Below are 18,927 nucleotides of genomic sequence, written 5' to 3'. Positions count from 1 at the left end.
AATTATAGTGCATGACAATCAGGCAGCTTACAAACATAATTAATGTTGACGTCCATGGTAAGCTTGGAATATTATTAGCTTTTTGTCGCTTTTATTCGACAGCGATTGAAGCTTTCAAATGAGGTATCTGTTTTCATGGCCACACATGCAATCATAATATTATCATTATGCACAATTAATTTGTTCGTTACATTCTCTAAAAATCGATATACTACACTCTGACTATTAACTATTAATATATAAACCTGAAATCTGTAACCTTAAAAAATATGTTTTTTTTTTGTTTAGTGGTCTCTAATACGTAAGTTCCCAGATACAATCTTGTTCTCTAGGCAGGCATTGGCAGGTATGTCTATTCTGTCTCCATGATTCGCAATGATGATCACAGTGCCCTGAGCGGAGGAAAGCAGCAGTTCCACAGACGACATAAATTATAGTGTAAGGGGGTGGGGTACAGATGTGCAGACAAGTATACTTAATAATTATAGACGGCTAAATTAAAAACACCATACTCTGGAATGGCCCTATGTAGTATACGTGAATTTCAAATCTATACCTTTGTGGGGTAAGGTAAAATATTTATTATTTTCATGGGCAAGCTGACCTCCACGAAATTTTAGTGTAGGCGTGGCTTACCGTAACGTAGGAATGCAGTGCAAACAATGAGACTAAACGAAATTTTTACTCACGAAAACCACCGTTTTTCGAGTGAACGAATTTTTTACCCCACGAAAATTACCCGCTATACGGTAAACGACACTGTTCACGTACGCGGTGCTAATTGCCTTGGTGCACGTTTGTTTCACTCAAGTATTGAAGTGTTATGGAAAACACAAAGGTAGTAGTGGTTTTTTAGAGAAAAGAACCTCGATTATCAGGACACCTTGGTCAGAGCCAGGACGCATAACTCAATAATTATGCTGGATAAGCGAATGATTAAACCACGCCTCGACCTACCCACTTAGTTGATGGAACAGCAGTGGATTTAGGGCACGTGGTCATCGCAGAAGATAAACAGACCTGCTTCCATGGTACAACTGTTATTTGCGGATGCGTATTTAAGGGACACTTATACAGCCTATTATAATTTTGAACTTGGAGCCTGTCGTAGAAAAATTTGCCAAGCCTAATAATCGAGGAGGTTCTACTTGTACATTTAAGGACTTTATGATCAATCAAATGCTAGGAATGCTCCACATGGGGGTTGCATGAGTATGTAAGCACGTCAGAATCAGAAAAGGGGGGTCACCAGTGGACCTGCAATAGAGGTCAAAGTTTGGAAATGGTTGCTCCTTTCTGGGCATGCAGTGACTCTTTGCACCTATTTACTCCTGTAGCTACCAAATAGCTAGTGATCCCTAGCATTCTAGTCGGAACATGACTCCTAAACATCTAAATACACCTTGAGTGAGACACCCTTTCCACAATTACACCTAAACACACCTTGAGTGAGACACCCTTTCCAAAGGTGACGTCCCCTGACACAGTGAGATGGTCCAATTCAAGAAGATCGGGGATGCTGTCAAATCGATCCAGAAACTCTCGTACCTATGAAAGAATAAGATAAACTAGAGCACTGAAGTGCTAACCCTCGGCTGTTTTACGTCTCACAACCATGCAGGTAACGATACGGTACGTATACATGAATATGGAAGAGCTTAGCGGCAACTACCTAAACTATATTAGATTTGAACCCTATGACAAAGTTTTGAAAATAGTAGTGGTGCATGGGGTCAGACATACACTAAGACTATTAGGACCACAGCAGAGTCAGCAGAAAGAAGCCTAAAATGTTATACAAATAAGGTACATGACATATTTTTTATATGCACTGTGGGAGTCCTGGGCCGTTATTTGGATCACAGCAGAGCAGGCCTGAAGTGTTAAAAGAAGGAAACCAGGCTGACATGCAGTGGGACCAGCAAAAAAGCCTAGAGTCTCTTCCCATGAAACATTTTTTTTCCACGTGGCTGTAACAGTGCCTCGAGTTAAAGTCGCGTATATCTAGCTGGCTATAGCTCTATGGCCAATGTGCAAGTTCAGCTTTTATACAAATAACGACAACAAAGCTTTAACATCAAAATCTGCCACTAATAACTTGTTGTGTGAAGGCTATCCATGCTGTAAACGCACCGCTATGGCATCCAGGTGAGCAGGCTCAGAAATTACAAACAGACAGACAAACCAACGGAATATTATACTCGCTGGCCGTGGCACAGCCTCGGGTAACTACTGAGCTACATGTACAGTCATGTTCAACATGCATGCTAGCAGGTATACACTACAGTCATACATGTAGCACAGTGTACAGAAAGAAGAACATAATTTATTTGTAGAGCAGACTATACATAATTTCTGTCCTCTCATGCTAACAATTAGTACTACTACATTTCCACCCATAGTTATACTCTGTATACATGTACCCTCACACGTTTTGAAGAAATGTCCTACCTTAGTAAAGTCTGGGTCTCCTAACTTGACCAGTGGTAGAGAGGGGTAACTGCGGGCAGGGTTGTTGGTGAGGGCACCGTGTCGCATGGTGAACAGGTTTGACATGGTGAGTAGCAAGTCAGAGGTCTTCTTCACAGGAAGGAATCGACTGCGAGGCACATTGATACCTAAATGTACCAGTTGCAATAATGGAAATTTAGCAGTGTATTCGGAATGAAATAAACTAACTCATGAGCATACATCAGCTACCACTTACCAATGGCTCCTGTGAAGTTTCTCATGGCTGCACCAGCTGCAGTCTCCAGCTGAATCACGTTGGTCCCATCACCAAGAGTCTACGATAGAGGGAAAAACAATCAGTACGTTTAACTTCCCATTCGTTTCTTGTGTATTCCTGAAATGGGCGTACAAGCTATAACACAAAGTAGACACTCAGTACCTCCCCACCAGTTTATTATACTATAGCATGCATGTGAATGTAGAGTTTTGGCCGCTAGATAGCAACAAGCTTGATAGAGCAATGTCATGTTGGCAAAAATACCTGTGCAGTGTACACACTGTGCATGTGCAAGCTTAAGATAGAACAAACCTTCCTATTGGCGATGACCTCCGTCTGAATGCTGTCTGCCTTAATGAGTCGGTCTATGGCATTGAGATTTGCCCACAGGTTATTGGTATTGAACACCTTGAACTTTGTAATCGACTTAAATTCATCAACATGGTCTTTGGGTACCTGCAAAAAGAATTACTATAATTATATAATAGCACCTTATATGTACATGTAGTTTTAGATAATAGTTCATAATTATTGTTACTGAGCAACACCGACACACAAAAACATACAACATAAATACGTACTGGCAGTTACATGCCTTCCTAATCCAATGAAAGTACTGCGGTGGAGGCACCAAACATGAAGCTACTACCGTATAGCGGGTTGCGGATTGCAAACTAAACACTTTACGGATTTTTTTCGAGGATAGAGGTTCAAATAACCACACCCCTACAGAATCGATCGTCGAGAAATTTACAAAAGTTCGAAATAATCAACCACGATTGTTGCTAAGAAGGATGCCAAAAGTTCGAAGTCCATAAAAGGATGCCGCATGAAACAGCTAAGTCCAGCTTTGACGCTCTTTTCTCACTCTTGGAGCTACCAATAGCTAGCATTCTAGAGTGCAAAGCTAACTACTAAGTAGAGTAGCAACCATGGAAAAGTTTTGCTACGCACTGTTCATTCCAAGTAAGCAAACCTAGCTGTAACTCGAGAACGAAGTATTATTTTGCGAAGCAATCCAAGAAAACATGACTAGAAGCCTATAGAGAAACTTTTACTTGCACTTAGTTGATCCTTGAGCAGCTGTAGCAGTCTACACACACGCACACCGAAACACAACACAATACCGTACACCTTGCTGTGCATGTGTAACCGAGGCGTAGCTACAGTACCACACAACATTGTTTTATACCTCACACCCACCCTCTACATGAAACGATACATTTCAGGGTTCCTTGAGTGCTCCGCCCATACCATGCATGAACCTGCTGTGCACTTAACATAATGTATACACACTACATACTGTACCTGTGCTATCTCAAGCAGTTGTAGCCTGTCCTCAAACATAATAAGTGTGCCTCCCTTTACGTCGGACCGTGTCTTGTCCGTCACCTCCATCACAAACTCTGCTGGCTTTGATCCTTGTGGAGGGTTCAGTAGGAAGTTGAGGATGTTGAGGTCCACTGTAGCACCTAGATTGTCAATGTTTGAGATGAAAATAAACTCTTTGCCATCTTTAATGAACTTTTCCAGGAGACCTGATCGTTTGAGAGAAGCATACACATCCCCATGGCCTGGAGGGTACCAGCTGTGTGTGTGTGTGTGTGTGTGTGTGTGTGTGTGTGTGTGTGTGTGTGTGTGTGTGTGTGTGTGTGTGTGTGTGTGTGTGTGTGTGTGTGTGTGTGTGTGTGTGTGTGTGTGTGTGTGTCACATGATGAAAACACACATTTCTAAGCATGGAAACTGGACAATACGCAAAATAATATTATACTCCCAAAAAAGGACACAATAATTTGTCGCTCAAGAAGACTGCAATACGAAATCACTGCGTGAATGTTTAGACGGAATTTAACCTTACCAGCCATCTTTAAGGTCAAACTTTTCCGGATAGGGTCTGAGAGTCTCTTTGAGCACACGTGGGTAGTAGCTCTGTTGAAACATGTGGAGGTCAACTCGTCGCTCGTATTTGAAGCGGATCCTCTCCGTGTCAGCGTGAGTATTAAAAGAATTCATGAGTACCAGCGGCACATTGCTTCCATACTTGTTGTTCATGTACTGTTGGTAAGGGATGGAAAGTAGTTATAATTACATCATCATTATTGTCAAGTGGTATCATAATTACATCTCTAAGGGAATTAAGCACCAAACGTCACCAATTCATAAATTAAGAGCGCACAAAATCCTGTATCAACTAAAGAATAGCACAAGCAAGTACACATTTATCTCAGATGACATACTCACCTCAATCTGCTGAACATTGAGGTCTAAGAAAGTGGAGTCATCACGTACTGAGATGAGACTCTTTGGTCCCACACACCCCATACTGGTCCCCAGTCCTCCATTTAGTTTTAGCACTACCAATTTGTCCAAGAGAGCCTTCGCTCCACTCGTCACCTCGCTAATTGTAAAGTAGGGGAGCACAGCGTCAGGTGGGAGGGGCTGGATCTTATCCCAGATGATGTGATTGCCAACACGTCTATCCACTAGGAAGCGCTGGAAAAGATGCTCAAACCCCTCCAAGTGAGATTTGAGCTCCTGGATTAGGAGAGAAGGTATGCGGAACAACAATCAAAGAAGCACCTTTGATGTAAACAAAACTTGAGTATGCAACAGGGCCCGAAATAAAGCTCAAGGGGTAAATAGTGCTAAAATACCTGCTGGTAATAATGGTCTGATCAGTGGACGACTGGTCCCACAATGCACTGTATTACTACTGTTTTGCGAGCATCAAACGTATGTGAGGTTCCTATACAGATACTTGTATGGCATCACGATATTCATAATATCGCAAACGATGATTTGGCTCATTTGCAAATGTTTTTCACTTGCAAAAACATTGTAGCAATACCGTACCTCTCTATTTTCAGAGGGTGACTTCATGATAAGGTTAGCCAGATCCATCTTGACAATGTGCATGGCATCACTGCTGTCAAGCATCACCTATTATAATGATATTCAATGCAAGCAATGAATTGTTCATGTACATGGTACATCGATCACTTTAATATACACATGTACGTACTTACCACTGACTGATGTCGCTCCAGCGGAGGTGTTCCCATTCTTTGATTTTTTGAATCCATTTTGTACAACAGCAGACTGGTGTTCAGTTGCTGGGTACGAGCACTATCTTTTGGATTCCCTTTACACTTCGGCCCAGGTGAATGACCTTGGCTGCTGCTTCCCACGACCTTTGCTATGACGTGCTCACGTGGTAAAACACACAGTCCCCGTGGTCCACAACTTGATCGTGACATTGATATTGCATTGACATGATATTGATGCCTATAAACAGTTGGCCTTTAGAGCTACATTAGACTACATCTATCGTCAGTTGTCTAGTACAGTGTGATCAGCGGACAGGGGTGAGGGAAATTATATGTGTGTGTGACTTCGACTTGATTGTTTGGTTTGAGGCATGCTCCATATTAAACTGGCAGATCCAAAGTTTATCTCTTCTCTGTGATTTTAGTGATTATTATCATTATTGTCATACACATTATATTGCAGCAATTTGCGTAAGTATTTAAAGCTTGCACTCACTGCACTGTGCATCATGTGGTGTACCGCGATTTAGAGGCCTCGAATTATTAAATTGTGCGATATAATTATACAAAAGTATGCGATATGTCCTATCGCATACTTTTGTTAGCTGCTCGCATAAATATCGTTAGTTAGTATCACGCATTAATTTCTAGCAGTATGGTATCATGGTATGCAGCCACGCCTAACATTTGTGGTCAGATTTGCATGTGTACGGTATCACAATTTATTACATAACATTTTCACAGTGCTCTTGCAAAATGGCTGATCAACGTGTTGGAATGAAGAGATCTCGCAATGTGGAGGATGCTGACAGTCCAGAAACAAAGAGGGTCAACCAAGAAGGTACATGCAACTATGTACCTTAAAGTGACATATTTTCACGAGTATTAATTTCTGCTATTTCTGCGAATGAGAGTAAAATTGCAAAAATTTTTACTAGCAGATAATTGGAAAATGCTCATTAAAACCACTTGCGAGTAATTAGAAACGCTATGAATAACATTAATTTCACAACTTGTGAACAAAATTTAGTACCAGCTAAACAGCAAAAACGCAAACAAATCTACCTGTGAAAATATGTCACCTTAAGAGACATTTTTTAAGATAACATCCTTCAGAATCACTTTCACATGATAAGGAGACTGTTATTTTCTTTGCAGATGATGTAGATGAGACGTTTATCAAGTTTCTACTGCCAGAATTCGCCTGTGGAATGATCATCGGCAATGGAGGCTCAACTGTCACAAAGCTAATGGCTGAGACTGGAACAGTTATCAAGTTTTCTCCGGGACGTGAGTGTTACCCAGGCACCTCTGAGCGTGTATGTATCGTCACAGGGAAGATAGAAGCAATCTCTCATGCCTTGCAAGTTGTCTTTGATACTCTAGTGGCCACTACCCACCCACGAGGAGAGGAAATTCTGGAGTCGTTAGGTAACTTCAAGATGCTTGTGTCCAATATTGCCTCGGGCATGGTCATCGGTAAATCAGGAAGTACAATAAAGGCACTGAAGAGCGAATACGGAGTAAACCTCCAGGTTAGCTCCAAAGACGAAAATTCCCTACCCGAACGCACCCTGACAATTACTGGAGAGAGACATAGTGTGTTGAGTGTGACTTCACGGATATTACAGCACACTATCGGAGACCCAGAAGCCTCAAAATGGAAAAGACTAACTCGCTATGGTAAAAATTCCACTAATCAAGCAAATTGTGGCAACAGCTCGTTTGGAAATGCTATTGGGCTCGCTCCATCTCGTTCACACTCCCAATCCCCTCAAGGCATCATGGCGGCCCATACCAATTCCCAATCTGCAGCTTCCCTCGGTTACGGTGCAGCTGCTGCTATGCCCAATAGCTCAGATACTGGTGCCCAATTCTTAGCCTTCCTTCAACAACAGCAACAGCAGGTCCAGGCTCAAAGTGTCTTCTCTGCCCTTCAGAATCAGAAGGACAGTTTCTCCCAGGCTCAACTCTCATACGCCTATGCTCAGTCCCTTGCGGGTGTGTCTTCATACTACTCCAAGTACAACCCGGTCTTGGTGGATGGTGTTAACTTGCAAGTACCAGGGGCTACTGTTTCGACCATGGAGATGGCCATTCCTGAGGTGATGACCAGCATGGTAGCCAATGCGCAGACTATTGCTGACATTAAGCAATCGACTGGCGTGAGGATCGAGCTTACTGGGAAAGGAGAGTATATCCCCGGAACATACAACCGAAAGCTCACAATTGTGGGTCCAATTTTGTCAGTCCAATCAGCTCACATGATCTTTATTCAAAAAATTATTGTGGAGCAAGAGAGGTTTCAGAAACAAGGCTTGCTCTAATTGGACCGTCTTTAATGAGGTACGTGGGTTAATCCCCGGTGATTATGACTGTTGGTCAGTCGTCATTCATTGACTATAGAACCATCTCATGCCAGTCATTGTCAATTATGTAGGCTCTATCATTTTCATGGGGAACAAGGCTTATTCATGGCTGAGTTTGTGCGAGGCATTACCTTATCAATTGCCAAATATGTGATTCATTCATGCTCCATAAACTCCTTTAGTGAACTGGCGTTCGGTCACTATTATAATTAGTACCTGTGATCATAATATGACATTGCCTAAGCAATTCAAATTCCATTTTTCGTACTTTTTTCAGGGCTCTCATTTTGCAATATCCAGTATTGGTACCCTATCATCGATCAGTTCATGCAATCAGTCAAGTATCAACAACATGCTACGCAGCTTAGTATTAATTTAATACCAATCTTTTTTTGTTTTATTCAAGTCACATTCTATTTGTACATTGTTGTCTACAGAATTATGATAATGTTTTTGTCTTGAATTATTAAATTCTCAACGTTTATAATTAACCCTGCTGTTTTTAACTCCCTTTTCGTGTCAATGGAGGCCAGAATCACACAAGTGAATTACAAAACAAACACACGGTATCGTCTATAATCGGTACCAGGTTTTTCTCCATCCCCCAGGAAACTGAACTACCTTATTTAACACTACGTCCACTTTATAATTTTACATATCCAGCTTTTCACTCTCAGTATAAAAATTATTCCATCTGCCCAGAGTGTATTATTATAGACTTCATATAGTGTGGTGTGAGCATCTGTAATTATTATGAAGAACTGTAACTTCTGCAAGTGTTATGTGTTACTGTGTTGGTGTTGTACTTAGGTGCATGTGTGCCTTACTGTTTTTTTTAGCTTGTATGCATCCTACTCGTTTTCTACTGCTATTAGCCAGTGAGGTCAACTAGCTACTTGCATGTAACTGAGCAAGCCACGCGGCCATGCCTGGGGATAAGGCTGGCGCCGGTGGCCACGTGGTACCATGAAATGCACTTTGTAACCATATGAAACACTCCATTTACAGTTGTTGTTTTTACCATGAGCACGCGCACACAAAGTATAGGAGATAAAAACATTAAAAAATATATCACAAAATAATTATACTCATTCATACATCATGTATGTGTTAGGTGTCTACTTCAGGTGTCTACTTCATGTGCTAGTCACAGCAAATACAGCAGCAGCAACACACCACCAGCAACAGGATGATCACTAGTAGACCACCAAGTCCAATTCCTAGACCAAGGGCCAACTTAAACCTGGAATAGAATATTTGAAAGGGTTATGACAGATTAGTTGGAATTGAACGTTGCAAGCTGCACTGTGCTAATGCCTCTCGGCATGCTTTGCTTTGCTCAAAAGTATTAGAGTGATATATAAATAGAAGAGGTAATAATAGTTTGCTTTGTTGTTTGGCAGTTTGCAATTGCATGTTGACAATGAACATACTTCACACACAAAGAGTAGTTTAATGGAAACAGAAGTCTGTCTGATAACTTGATGAATGCATATAGATCTACAATTGACTCGCAGGCCTTCACTTTTGCGCGGCGAACAGAGACTGGTCAAATTCCGTGTAGAACCTGGTGTTACACAGTCAGCATATCAGCGGTTTTCATGGCGTCAGTCTACTGCACGTGATGCCTAGATTTAGCTAGAGTTTTCTAGTGCAATGATCTTGTGGTAACCGCATGCGGTCTAGCCACTTGATTTGCCACAAATATCGTCGCACGAGTCTCTACACACGGAGTTTGACCAGTCCTACTCATCGCCGTGCAACAGTGACGGCGCGTGAGTCTAGCTAGACCTACAATGTATAAGTTTTACTAAAAAGGGGTGGATTTGCAAGAGGTCATATCACACATGCCCTGCAGCTCTTTCTAACTCTAAAAAACAACTAGCGCTTTAGTGCAAGGCTAACTCGTAAGTTAAAATAAAAGTTTGTGCGAACAGATGATCCTATATATAAAATAATACAAGCTGATAAACTTGCCAAAATTCAATGATCATGCACTACAAACTACATGACTTATCATTACTTTCAAACATGCTATTCTTTTTATGTAAATACAGTGGAACCTCCATTAACGACCACCTCCTAAGAGCAACCACATGCTATATAACGGCCAAAAAGCTCAGGTTCGGATTGAAACTACAATGACTTCAATGTAAAGCAACCTCTCAGGAGCGGCCACCTCTCTACTCCATATAACGAGCAGCTTTCTAGTCCCCAACAAGCTTTAGCAATGGAAAACAACCTCCCAGAACGGACAGCCACACCCAGAATCACCAAAAATTATTGCTGAGATAGCATTATTTTGCACAATCGTGAAAATCTAGCTGTAGCTTGTCCCTACAGCCTTTTCAAAGCTTGTATGCACATGATCTAAAGAAGCAGTTAACAAAGCTCCAACATTCATTTGCAGCAAGAAATGACTCGTAGAGCATATGTAGCTGGCAATCGAAACCTCCCAAAGAAGACCACCTCTCTAAACGGACAAAAGGCTGTTCCCCTATGGAGGTTCCACTGTAGCTGTTTTTTATGGAACACACTTCCACGTTAACTACAGATAATCACTTAGGCAACCTCTTTTATCTAAACAGCTTATTTACTTTCAATGTGTATACACGGGGAGCACCTTGGGCGGCCATAAGCCTATTGTGCCATGTAAAAGTAATTTATTGATAAAAACGATTGATGCCAAAAATTCAAGTCTAAAATTAATGGCTGCAGCAGCAAAGCCTTGCAGTTCTCTTCTCACTCTTGTAGCTACCAATATATAGCTAGCGTTTTAGTGCAGAGCTAACTACTTAGTAGAGTAGCAACATTCGGTGAACAAGTTTTGCTACGCACTCTTCTGAAAAGGCTGCAATGGCATTCCAAGCAAAACTAGGCATAACTCGAGAACGAAGCATTATTTGCAAATCCACGAATTAAAATCCAAGAAAACATGACTAGAAGCCTATAGAAACTCTTAATGTAACTATAGCTATCGTATCATATACTGCAATTTTCAAGTTGCTTGTTTTGATGGCTTTACTCTCTCTTCTGCTTTATGCTTCCTCTGACGTTGCGGTACTGATCGACTCCACCATTATGGCAACAGGGAACTATAAATCATCAGAGTTGTGAGCCAATTGCCCTACTAACTGTCTGCACAATCTGGAGAACGACGATTTACGTTTAGGACTACATGTATATCTATTTGTTTCTACTTGTCATTATAGTGGCGAGCAAGGGCCCAAAGGTGAGGGTCGCTAAAATTGCCATTTATATCGCACGAGATATAATCATGCAGCATGATCGTCAAATTATAAAACCGCCGATAATAGTTTAATTGCCTCATTCGCCAAATGCTACGTGTATACCGTCAGGAGCACATGAAGGGATAGAGCGTCTTACTATGCGGATTCTATATCGTCTAGCTATGTACTAATTATGCCATAATTATATATGTCAAACCGCTAAGTACTGCTAACATTATTCTTTGTACTCACTATTATTATATCAAACGTGTTACCGTATTAGAAACTGGATTATTAGCGCGTGCGCTCATAGGGTCAATAGCACAGCGTATAATTATTATATTCGAGAATGCGCCTATAATACAGTCATTTTTGGGCTCCACCCAGTAACTGTAATGAGAGCTGGCTCGTAAGCTAGCTAGAAAGTGAGCAAGCAGGCAACCCTACCTGGATCTATTGTCATACTATTATGTTACAGTTCATTTTACAACATTTAAATTCATATTGACCAGGAACTGCCATGGATATGTATCACATTCTCTCAGCATGATCAGACAAGTTAACAGCATGCCCAGAGAGTCCTTCCAGATGGATATTATCAGCTATATAGCTACCATCACTGTACAAGCTAGCTAGCTCATAGATAAACAATGAAACAATTCTAAATATTCACTAATATATCTTTCGCATAATTGGAAAAGCGCTTCAATTTGAGTACAAAAACCTGCAGTTGAGCACGCGCTTAAATAAAGATACGCTTATAGTCGCGTAAGCGCTAATAATCTAGTTCTACGGTATCAGCCACACATGTACAGAGCACTTAGCACATTACAAACAAGGAAATGTGGTTAAGACGATAGTGAATTCACAATACTATGCATAGTGTAGGATCCCCTCATTTGCTCCTGATACGGTATACAGATACATATTTTTGTGATAGAGTAAATGATTATTTTCAACTAATTTATAACCACCACGTCGGTTTCCACACACTCGCTTTGTGGTTAAACCGTTGCATGATCAAGTTTAAGTGCATTTACAGAGAGTTTTACTACTATAGATTCCACGCATACACAAGCAGTGAATACCAGGAGTTGAGGCTACCATGCACAGGGATGCGCAATAAAGTGTCACTTTACAACACACCTGTAGACAGCTCCCTCCCCCCACACCATGAATATTGTCAACAGTCACATTCCAATGCATGTGTGTTGACACTTCTTATACTGTATGCATGACATGATGTATATGGGTGATTGGTTTTAAGTAAATATCTGATCACAAGAAGGCTGGTACTGTCAGTGGGTAGGGCAGTGAATCAACCATGCACCTCGTAGAACCATAGGACAAACGGTGTTTTGAGACTAGAAATGGGTGTAACAACACTTAAACTATGTTGTAGACATACTAGACCAGTTATAATAGATAACACAGACATACCGTATTATAGCCAGTAATGTTCGGGGGGCAAAACATTCGTGGTTGAGCAATACTTGTCACTTCGTGGATATTTTCGTGGCTACTGCTTGCACCGCAAGTAAAGGTAGGCAAGGTCGCTTCATTCGGTAAATTATGTGTGGTCAGAGCTCCAACCACGAATATTTTGTCCCCTAGAATTACCAGCTACATTTGTACACGGTACTGCCGCTTTCTGATTATACACGGAAAACAGTATAGGGAAAAAAATCAATTAGGGTTAGGCAGTCGAGTAGGCATGCACAGTAGCAACCTCTTGAAACAGGATACAAACAAAAATTCTTCCCACTTAAACAGGATGTGCCGTTCAGCTAGACACCAGTACAACAGTTACATCCACTCACAGCAGGTCCAGAAAACTGTTTTCACTTTCGCTGCAGCAGCCGTCTCTGAAATAGACGCAGCACTGGTTTCTTAACTCGGCTGGTGTGACAGCCGAGTCATACACCAAATCTGAAGGGAGGCGATCAGGACATCTTGTAGAGCCACAATCACGGGCTGCATTGTTTGCCTCCATTGCACAGCACACCTCATCCGTGGACAAGGGATTACTTGTGGTCGCACAACATCCGTTTATGGATGGACAACACACACCACAGTAAACTGGGTTCACTGTCGAACTACACTGGTCTTTATAGGGGAGAGAATGAACATTCAAACATGGCCGGCTAGAATAAGAGTGTCTGCTAGATATATCAACTAATAATTTGTACCTCATATTCATACAAATGTTCAACTTAATAGCTAGGGGTATTGTTGTCTGTTCACAATAATTATAATAAGCAACTGGACATTATTTTATACAGACAGTCTACGGTATAAAATTAATTAAGAAGTCAGAAGCCTGACAACTGCAATTTAGAGAAGCTTACCTTGTGCTACCGCTATTCCTACAAGCAGTGAGACTAACGCAATCCTTCCTAACATATTTCCCCTTCTGATAAGAAATGTATAGACAACTATTTCTTGATGTGCCTGAACTTAGCTTTGTAATCGTGTATGTATGCTAAAATAGCCCCACCCCAAACACAGACTAGGTGCGCATGCGCATCTAGTCGCATGGCATCTAGTATACAAGCTCTGTATATACAATACAATATAAAGTTTAATTGATGTTGGCTTGTTCATGAGTTGTACAGTTTACAGTATGTTGTTTTCATGCAGCTTTTTGTACTTCATAGTTCTTGTAGGTAGATCTATAGATCTAACAGTAGCACAAGGTAAACATGATCTAGAACCACCTTCATAGATCTACTCATGACTAATTATGGTGACTGTCATAATTATAACAATATAATTATACTTATGATTTGCAGATCAATGCTCTCTGCAGACCTACTGTGGTGAAACATGCTGCTTGCCAGTTATTGAGCAATGCTGTGCATTGTCAAGTAACCTTACTAGTAGGTTATCCACATGCTGTACGACTGTTTCTGTGTGTGGCTCGTTGCAATGTCCCAGCAGTCTGCTATCAGAAGACATTTACGATACAACAGTAAAAACCACTGGATCTACTGGGGAAACTGCGCAGCTACGAAACCAATGCTGTGTGTACTTCAGAAAAGGATGTTGCAGCCAGAGAGAAAACAATTTTTTAGATTTGCTGTAAGTTAAATTTTCACAGTTTCGTGTCCTATAGTGGCATACTATACGCATACTTTACTGTGTGACAATATCCCTTTTCTCTTACTAGAACACGTACAGTAGAATCCAATTTGACGAACAGTTTGGCAAGCAACCATTCCTTGTTGCTATCAGTTGAATGTCCATTTCAGTGCACTGTATGCAATTGGTATAGGAATTTTGGCACCAGTTTATCTTCAACAATGTACATGTTGATAATTATTCTGAGTGTTGGCAGAGGATCTAATACCTCGGTTAGCTTAGCTAGGTCAGACGGACAGAGGTTCAGGTAACAACAATCGGAATCAGTATACACATGCACAGAGACACACATGCTACACACATGCTATTTATACAAACGGAAAACCAAAAGAAGTTTCTAGAACACTAAATTAAATATAGAACCAGAAGAAGTTTCTAGCGGAACACTAAATTAAATATAAATACGGTCTCATGCAACTAAAGCAACCACTACAACTAACGAGTGTTGCAAGGTGCGCTGTGCTAATGCCTCTCGCCATGTTGTGCTTTCACTTAAAGTATTAGAGGGCATATAAGTTGTTTTCTATAATGAATTTTACATGTATTTGCAATTGAGACAGCGCGTTGGCAATGAAAACTTTGATAGTAGTAGAATACGAATTGAAGTCCATGAGTTAGCTGCACATACTTTATTGAAGTTCATACAAAAAAGTGTAACTGGGAAGAAAAGACTTGGTACATGCATCTATAGTATCATTGTAGTGTTTTGTGGCTTACCAGGATCTCAAGAAAGAAGAAAATTGTTTATGCCAGGAGATGGGGTTCAAAATGGATTCTCTCACACGTGGGGGTGAGCGCGCATGCGTATTAGATCCACAAGAATAAGGGGTATGTCTGCAAGACGTCAAGTTCACAAATAGCTAAATAGCTAGCTGCTTTAACAGCTCTTTTCTGACTCCTGTAGCTAGCAAAAAGCTAGCGCTTTAGTGCAAGGCTAACTCAGAAACTTTGTGCGAACAGATGATGATATGAAAGATTCTGAGCAGGCTGCAACAGCCTTCACTGTAACCAAGAGTGCATAAGAAGAGAAGAGTGTCGAACTACTGATACTTTTACACAAACACTGTGCACAAAGTAACATGACTCGCACGTGATAAAGTATTGTAGTAATCTCCTAGTAAATATTAACCGTAACATTTTAGGGATGTGGTTTTCGAACAATTCTAGCTATTAATTGTTCAATGTTCGCGTTCAACGTTCAGAGCTTGTGGAGCTGCTCACTGCACACTGATAGGAGACGATCTCTTCACAAAAATCATCTAAATAGAGACAATAGTCGAGTTGATCCTCTTCACTTGCACTCTTTACTCACTATTAACAACTTCTGTGCGTTGCGTAATTATGCGCAAACGTCATCAATTGCGAGTTGCTCACGTGCAATTGACAGGATGTAACGTTACTTTGTGCACAGTATTTGTGTAGAAGTATCAGTAGTTCGACACTCTTCTCTTCTTATGCACTTTTGCTGTAACTAAGTAAAATTAGCCATAACTGGAGAACAAAGCTTTAGTTTGCAAATCAAATGAGAAGTAGCTAGAAGCCTATGTAGAAGCTGTTAGTTTTCGTCGCATTGCAACCGTTGAGCAATACTTACAGCTGGAAATACACACACACACACACACAGTCAGCTTTACCTATCCCTCATGTGGCTATACACCTCGAGGCATAACAAGACTTACTAGTGACAGTTCACTATTCACAATAAAACCATATTTAGTACAAGTCATGTGTTAATGTCCTTAATTTCCACACTGTGTGAGTTGTCCATAAAACGTGCTTTTGTTCCTTGGTCCGTCTAATCATAAATTGAAAATAGTTATTCATGCATGCATGCATTGGACTGTGTAAAATGTAACAGCGATTGGTTTCCCTGCATGCAGGTTCAAGTTGACCATTGGTCTAGGAATTGGACTTGGTGGTCTACTAGTGATCATCCTGTTGCTGGTGGTGTGTTGCTGCTGCTGTGTCTGTTGTGACTGATATTTTATGCAGCCTGCTTTTTTGTTAGCCTCTACACAGGCTCTCCTTTTTCTGTTCTTTATCACAATCGTTCAATAAGATAAAATACTGTATTATTCGTTCAATGAGATAAAATACGGTATTAATTGGAGGAATAAAGAAAGAAATAGACGTAAAGTTAGGACATAGATGATACAGTACTGACGTGGATGTGAAACGGCCTAGTATCCGGAGGGGTCCACGGGAATTGTCTGAAGCTATCATCGTAACGAGCAGATTATGTTAGAAACCCTGTAACTGTCATGTTTATATAGCAACCAGAGCGTAGTAAACAGTGTTCCGTGTCTGAAAACTGGTGAAAATGACCGGCACACATTGATACTTGCAGTGGGCTTGTAGGTAAGACTAGTTTCTCTAAGCTCATGGGAGAATATCATATTTTAGCATAAATTTTCCTGTAAAAATACTTTGTGTGAGATTTTTGGCTTGGACAGTAAATATTCAGGTTACCATTCAGTAGTAATACTTGAAGTACACTGTAAACTACGAGGAGAATCTATGTTTGACAACTGTTATGAAAGTTTAAGTGCTATAGAAAGGGCTAAAGCATGAGTTAGTTGCACTTTTTGCGTGAGGTTATTTCTAAACCTGTTGAGCCTACTTTTTGCATATTTAGCTGATGAAAACCTTCGTGTATTGATGCAGCAGGAGAATCTATTAACTAAGCATACAGTAAAGTTATTGGAAAAATACAGCCTCAAGAAAAATATGTAAAATCCATGTACATGTACTGTTAAACAAAAATTAATGCTACGTTCTTATTACAACTACAATTATGATTTCTATCAATAAGTTCACACGTACATGTACATGTCATTAACTTTCCAAATTGCAGTGTTGTCTTTCGCTGAGCTAAGATATCAATTGCCAAATGTTAGCTAATTATACTATCAAGTGAAATTTATCCCAGGACCTACTCGAGTGCTACTTCTCTAGGCAACACCATCGGTGAAGACAGCATTAACGTCCAACCTCTTTTCAAGTGCCGTGTATCTACACTTGTATAGGAATTTCGAACCGGCAAGTTGGAATGTGTCTCTCTCACAGCCACTTCGTAAACGATCAAGAAACAGTTTATCGTGTACTATAAATTAATACTCTCAAGACTATTATAATAATTATTAGCATGTACACGTACACGTACACGTACAGATCATCAACAATTTCACCCGTTTGCTTATCTCATGCTAGTGTTACGAGTCAGCCACACTTCTTTTGATCTACATGCATGCTACCAACATTGAGTGGCTTGCTTTTTGGATATAATTACATGGGTACAGGGGTAGATCTACTATAAAATAATAATTATAGACTATTTACTAGACTAATTATAGAATAGTTAATATCATCTTGCACTGGACTGTACTTCCTCTACTCATTCTACCTCCTCACAGTCACTACTACTGTCTTCGCTTAATACACTTGCAGCATCAATATCCTTTCTGTTAATACATAGATTCTCTTTTATCTGTCTCTGGCCAGTTCTGCCAACTCACTTACACAGCTGCTTGGTATAACCTCGATAATTTCCTCGGCGTTTATTTGGATCAAATTGCTTAATTTACGGAAACTAGTAAATTACCTCGGATATGCTCGTTACTATGATAGCTTCAAGCAGAATACCGGAATCCGGAAACGTTTCACATCCACGTCAGTACTGTATCATCTATGGTTAGGAAAAAGGAGAGCCTGTATCGGGAAGTCGCGTGAGGGTAGAAGGGTGGTAGAAGGGTGAAAATGAGCGTGGGCATACTGAGCTAGAGATGTTGGACTGCCCACACAGAGGTCTACGACTAGTAAAACTTTGCCTGCAGCAAGCTGGACATGGACTTGGAACTGGAAGTTTGCAAGCACTATAGCTAGCTATACCTTAGGCTTAGCTAGATGATCTACTAGTCTAGATTGTGTGTTTAGATTCTATCACTATTACTTTTTCTTGTGTCTTTCTACATGCTATAGTAGAATAGCTTAGTCATCATTATCATATAGCAGGTAGCTACTGCCACCAGAGCTGGCCACGCTGGTTCTCTGATCTGACTTGCAGCACAGCTTGGTGGTTGTCTCAGTGCAGTACAGTACAGAATGCGTGGGAGAATACCTTACGTCACGATTGTGGGCTACATATCGCCCACGTTCATAAAAATCCTTGTGGATCACGCGATTTCCCAAACCAGGCCTTACTTTTTCTTAACTGTACGCCCATTTCTTTCTTTGCTGCCTCACTATGTCTTTCTTATGTTTATGGATGAACAGTGACAACAGCAAGAAAAAGTAAGGCCTGGGAACGAGGCTACTTTTTTGTATCCAAATCAATAAACTAATTGTATTCATTACGGTACATAAATCTAGGTAATAGTTATGACATTGTACTATATGCACACCATAATTATTAT

General features: G+C 40.6%; 3 protein-coding genes and 2 long non-coding RNA genes across 6 annotated transcripts; 3 read left to right on the top strand and 2 right to left on the bottom strand.

Annotated features, from left to right (window-relative positions):
* Window positions 1-112: 112 nt before the first annotated feature.
* On the bottom strand, window positions 113-5,922 carry LOC135349020 (UTP--glucose-1-phosphate uridylyltransferase-like). The gene is made up of 10 exons (XM_064547468.1): window positions 5,755-5,922; window positions 5,582-5,668; window positions 4,970-5,263; window positions 4,587-4,783; window positions 4,037-4,316; window positions 3,041-3,184; window positions 2,708-2,786; window positions 2,452-2,618; window positions 1,444-1,548; window positions 113-392 (listed from the first exon to the last, which is right to left on the bottom strand). The coding sequence occupies exons 1-10, from the start codon at window positions 5,809-5,811 to the stop codon at window positions 285-287; spliced, it is 1,518 nt and encodes a 505-aa protein (XP_064403538.1). The 5' UTR covers window positions 5,812-5,922; the 3' UTR covers window positions 113-284.
* Window positions 5,923-5,933: 11 nt separating this feature from the next.
* Window positions 5,934-8,641, top strand: LOC135349025 (RNA-binding protein Nova-2-like). Its single transcript, XM_064547473.1, has 4 exons — window positions 5,934-6,093; window positions 6,520-6,616; window positions 6,934-8,121; window positions 8,422-8,641. The coding sequence occupies exons 2-3, from the start codon at window positions 6,532-6,534 to the stop codon at window positions 8,100-8,102; spliced, it is 1,254 nt and encodes a 417-aa protein (XP_064403543.1). The 5' UTR covers window positions 5,934-6,093; window positions 6,520-6,531; the 3' UTR covers window positions 8,103-8,121; window positions 8,422-8,641.
* A 492-nt stretch (window positions 8,642-9,133) lies between these two features.
* Window positions 9,134-13,886, bottom strand: LOC135349034 (uncharacterized). The gene is made up of 3 exons (XR_010398847.1): window positions 13,723-13,886; window positions 13,195-13,480; window positions 9,134-9,387 (listed from the first exon to the last, which is right to left on the bottom strand). It is a non-coding gene; the product is annotated as an uncharacterized LOC135349034 (long non-coding RNA).
* A 44-nt stretch (window positions 13,887-13,930) lies between these two features.
* On the top strand, window positions 13,931-16,643 carry LOC135349033 (uncharacterized). Its single transcript, XM_064547485.1, has 3 exons — window positions 13,931-14,070; window positions 14,167-14,455; window positions 16,396-16,643. The coding sequence occupies exons 1-3, from the start codon at window positions 13,977-13,979 to the stop codon at window positions 16,493-16,495; spliced, it is 483 nt and encodes a 160-aa protein (XP_064403555.1). The 5' UTR covers window positions 13,931-13,976; the 3' UTR covers window positions 16,496-16,643.
* A 9-nt stretch (window positions 16,644-16,652) lies between these two features.
* Window positions 16,653-17,714, top strand: LOC135349036 (uncharacterized). Of its 2 annotated transcripts, none has more exons than XR_010398860.1 (2): window positions 16,653-16,873; window positions 17,445-17,714. It is a non-coding gene; the product is annotated as an uncharacterized LOC135349036 (long non-coding RNA). The 2 variants fall into 2 exon arrangements; XR_010398861.1 differs by having other exon boundaries at window positions 17,370-17,714.
* Window positions 17,715-18,927: the final 1,213 nt, after the last annotated feature.

This window comes from Halichondria panicea, chromosome 15 (assembly GCF_963675165.1).
Source record: "Halichondria panicea chromosome 15, odHalPani1.1, whole genome shotgun sequence".
NCBI classification, from domain to species: domain Eukaryota; kingdom Metazoa; phylum Porifera; class Demospongiae; order Suberitida; family Halichondriidae; genus Halichondria; species Halichondria panicea.
Note: the sequence above shows the minus strand (reverse complement) of the source record. Positions and strands in the feature narration are given on the sequence as shown.

Bases quoted from the DNA above. Each gene is read 5' to 3' on its own strand.
- LOC135349033 (XM_064547485.1), top strand. From the start codon at position 13,977: ATGAGTTGTACAGTTTACAGTATGTTGTTTTCATGCAGCTTTTTGTAC. The intron at 14,071-14,166 runs GTAAACATGATC...TATGATTTGCAG, and splicing joins AGATCTAACAGTAGCACAAG to ATCAATGCTCTCTGCAGACC. The intron at 14,456-16,395 runs GTAAGTTAAATT...CCCTGCATGCAG, and splicing joins AACAATTTTTTAGATTTGCT to GTTCAAGTTGACCATTGGTC.
- LOC135349020 (XM_064547468.1), bottom strand. From the start codon at position 5,811: ATGGATTCAAAAAATCAAAGAATGGGAACACCTCCGCTGGAGCGACAT. The intron at 4,317-4,586 runs GTAAGGTTAAAT...ACACACACACAG, and splicing joins TTTGACCTTAAAGATGGCTG to CTGGTACCCTCCAGGCCATG. The intron at 2,619-2,707 runs GTAAGTGGTAGC...TGGTACATTTAG, and splicing joins AAACTTCACAGGAGCCATTG to GTATCAATGTGCCTCGCAGT.
- LOC135349025 (XM_064547473.1), top strand. From the start codon at position 6,532: ATGGCTGATCAACGTGTTGGAATGAAGAGATCTCGCAATGTGGAGGAT. The intron at 6,617-6,933 runs GTACATGCAACT...TTTTCTTTGCAG, and splicing joins AAAGAGGGTCAACCAAGAAG to ATGATGTAGATGAGACGTTT.